The sequence below is a fragment of the Perkinsus marinus genome (genome assembly GCF_000006405.1).
Source record: "Perkinsus marinus ATCC 50983 genomic scaffold scf_1104296929362, whole genome shotgun sequence".
Lineage (NCBI taxonomy): Eukaryota > Perkinsozoa > Perkinsida > Perkinsidae > Perkinsus > Perkinsus marinus.
The window spans coordinates 215,705-218,601 of NW_003216476.1; the positions used below are offsets into that span (position 1 = coordinate 215,705).

Sequence of the window (2,897 nt, forward strand, 5' to 3'; positions counted from 1 at the left end):
TGCACCGTAATGCTAACAGTACAGCCCAATCCGCAAATTCGCAATGAAGGATTTTCAGAGATTCGAGCCGGGAGATTGTTTGGGTTTGATTCTCGGATGGAGAATCTCCATTACCCTTCCGATGATATCGGAAGGACGATGGGGTCAGCACATGTTCGGTTCGATTTCCTGACCGCCGAACCGAACTTTGATCGAATACCGAATACCGAACCGGACCAACCCTCTACGAAAAGTTCGGGTTTCGACGGGTTACATCGGTCGCGGACCGACGGTCAGACGGACCGATGTGACCCAACGTTCCTGAGAACTACCCGTGAATATCACTCAGTGCAATAACTGTTCACATTTGAGAAGTACCTCGAGCAGTCTTCGCACATTGTGCGAGTTGTCAACTCGTTCAACTCCTTATTTATGGATTTACTGTAACCACCTATATTGTGTTCAGTAATATGGAGGTTTGGGTGGTTGCCACTGGTTTATCAAACTCGTGGCGCTTCTAAACTTTATCTCCTATATACAACATCCTAGTTATAACACCAGGTCAACCACGAAGGTCAAAAAACTAGGGTGTTGTGAAACCACTCGAATGGAGATAATCTAGAAGCCCTCCCAATAAACCGCCCAAACCAGTTCATCAAGTTTCCGACATCAAGTAAATGTCCTCAGCATGTGTTGCACTCGAACGCCGACAACTATGACCTGTAAACTTCATCATATCGTCAATTTCTTGCTTGGAGAAATCAAAACGCTTCGACAGTTCCATACCAAGTTGTCGGCAACTTCTGAGCATTCGTCGGCAACTTCTAATAGATCTTATCAAATATTCTCAAGCATGCTGGTACACTTACAACAATCTTTGTCATACGGTGCACCACACAACATGATCCTCTAATAGAGGACCTCTATGCATACGCTGGTCCTTAACATGTACACAATCACGCAATATAGTCTCAGAGGAACCCATCTTGGTAACACCCAACCTCAATCTCTATAGTCATATCTATCGATCCTTTAGATGCACCATCAATAACTTTGATATCCTTTGCTCGAGTTTCCAATAACTCTCCAGGTCGTAGAGCTAATGAAATGCCCATTAGGATAGCATCCTTGGTTTGTTCAAGTTCCACCGTTCTTAACACACCAACCGGTAATTTGAACAAACTTTCCGCTACTTTTCCGGTATCGACGGAGCTTGCCTCTTTTTCATCTGAGGTTTTATCTTACGCGCCGATTGCAACGTCCGAGCTACCAGCTTTCCATCCGATGTCGAAATATCACCGAAACCATGTAATTGGTTGAGTGTCTTCAATCCCGATGTGTATTTCGATATTGTTGTGTACTGCAAATTTATTGATTCCACTAAACCCCCACAAACGTAACTTCAAACCAGGCAATGGGAATTCCATTCCCATGGATTTATATTATTTATACGCAGATTCATAACCTTTTTTTTGTTTCTGCTGATATATAAAGCTCTAGGAAATCAAGGCGATTCTTTCTCCCCTCTTCCGTTTCCGCCCTAGCTCGATGAGAAGCCCACTCAGCAGACTTGGAGAACATCTACTTTGATGCAAATATTTCAACACTTATTCAACACAACAAACAAACGCAACAAACTACTTTCAAATTATATTCTGTTGATGACGGGAAATCCGTTTCCCATTCGACACACACCGAAGTATCAACTACTAACATCGGATTATATCCTAGTTAAAAGAACACTCACAGAAACAAACCTCCAACCTCACACAAGATACCCGTATTAACTTAATACTATTAAGTATCGGGCATACATCACAACCGGCTATCGTTTAGTTGCCATATTATCTCTCGGGACCTGCCCCTGATTGTTAATAGCTCTTTTATCCATATTAGCATCCCTTCGCTGAGTAGTAGGCGGTGACTGCTCAGCAAATTTGCAATCTTTATATGGGCAGTCTTCTTTGGTAAACCTGCATGTACCTTCCCACACCACTTTTGACATATTTCTCGCCCCAGGTGCATTCGGTTTCCCCAACATCGGGGAAGCATCCGAACACACCTCTGCAAGACTCTAGAGAATGCTCTAGAGGCTCTAGCTTCTTAGCCAGAAAGATAGAGAATGCCTGAAGATCTTCCATCTTGACCTCATCATGAACCTGTTCAGGGGAGATTGCAACAGTCTCATGCATAACATCATTCGCTGACGATAACGTCGATCGAACAACTGTGCTTTACAAAAACCGTGTTTATTTGATATCGAAGCAACCCTCGCAGCATACTCATTGAGTATTACTCACAGGCATGTATCAAGTCACCCTTACCCTCAAGAACATATATAGTGAAGACCCACCGCAACATCAATCATTGATGATCAATGGAAGTCATTGCTCAAAGGTATTAGGAGGTTTCCCCGTGGGAAGTTTCGCAGTCTCCACAGCTTGACCATCTAGAGTAAACTGTATAACAGACTTGCTGGCCGCCGCGGTGATCTCAGGATAAGTCTTAAATTCAATTAATAAATATCTATCTCGAGACAAGACCTCCGCAACATGCGGAAGAGGAACCAGTTCATTATTGGGTAAACAACCAAATAACTGTGCAGCTGACACGAGTATCGCATCCACAGAGAACTTAGCCTTTACCACAACCTCTTTTTGAGAAGCAGCGGCAATCAACGCAGCTCTGAGTCTTGCTCTTCTCAGTCTCACAGCGATAATATCAGCCTGAGGCTGTTCGGCATCATTATCCAATACAGCACCCATAGCGACAGCACAAGCAACTACCATTCCTCCCAACAACTCGGCATCATCAACCGCTGCCTTCAACGTTACCAAAGAGTTAACCGAGAAGGGTGGTTGAGCTAATGTCTCAACTATGGTCCCAGGCAGATCTGGAGCAGTTGAAAACGTCGACAT

General features: G+C 43.9%; 1 protein-coding gene across 1 annotated transcript; it reads right to left on the reverse strand.

Annotated features, from left to right (window-relative positions):
• Positions 1–2,363: 2,363 nt before the first annotated feature.
• Pmar_PMAR015873 (hypothetical protein) lies at positions 2,364–2,897 on the reverse strand (the record flags this gene model as incomplete). The annotated part of the gene is made up of 1 exon (XM_002787472.1): positions 2,364–2,897. One exon carries the CDS (start codon positions 2,895–2,897, stop codon positions 2,364–2,366), a length of 534 nt encoding a protein of 177 aa, XP_002787518.1.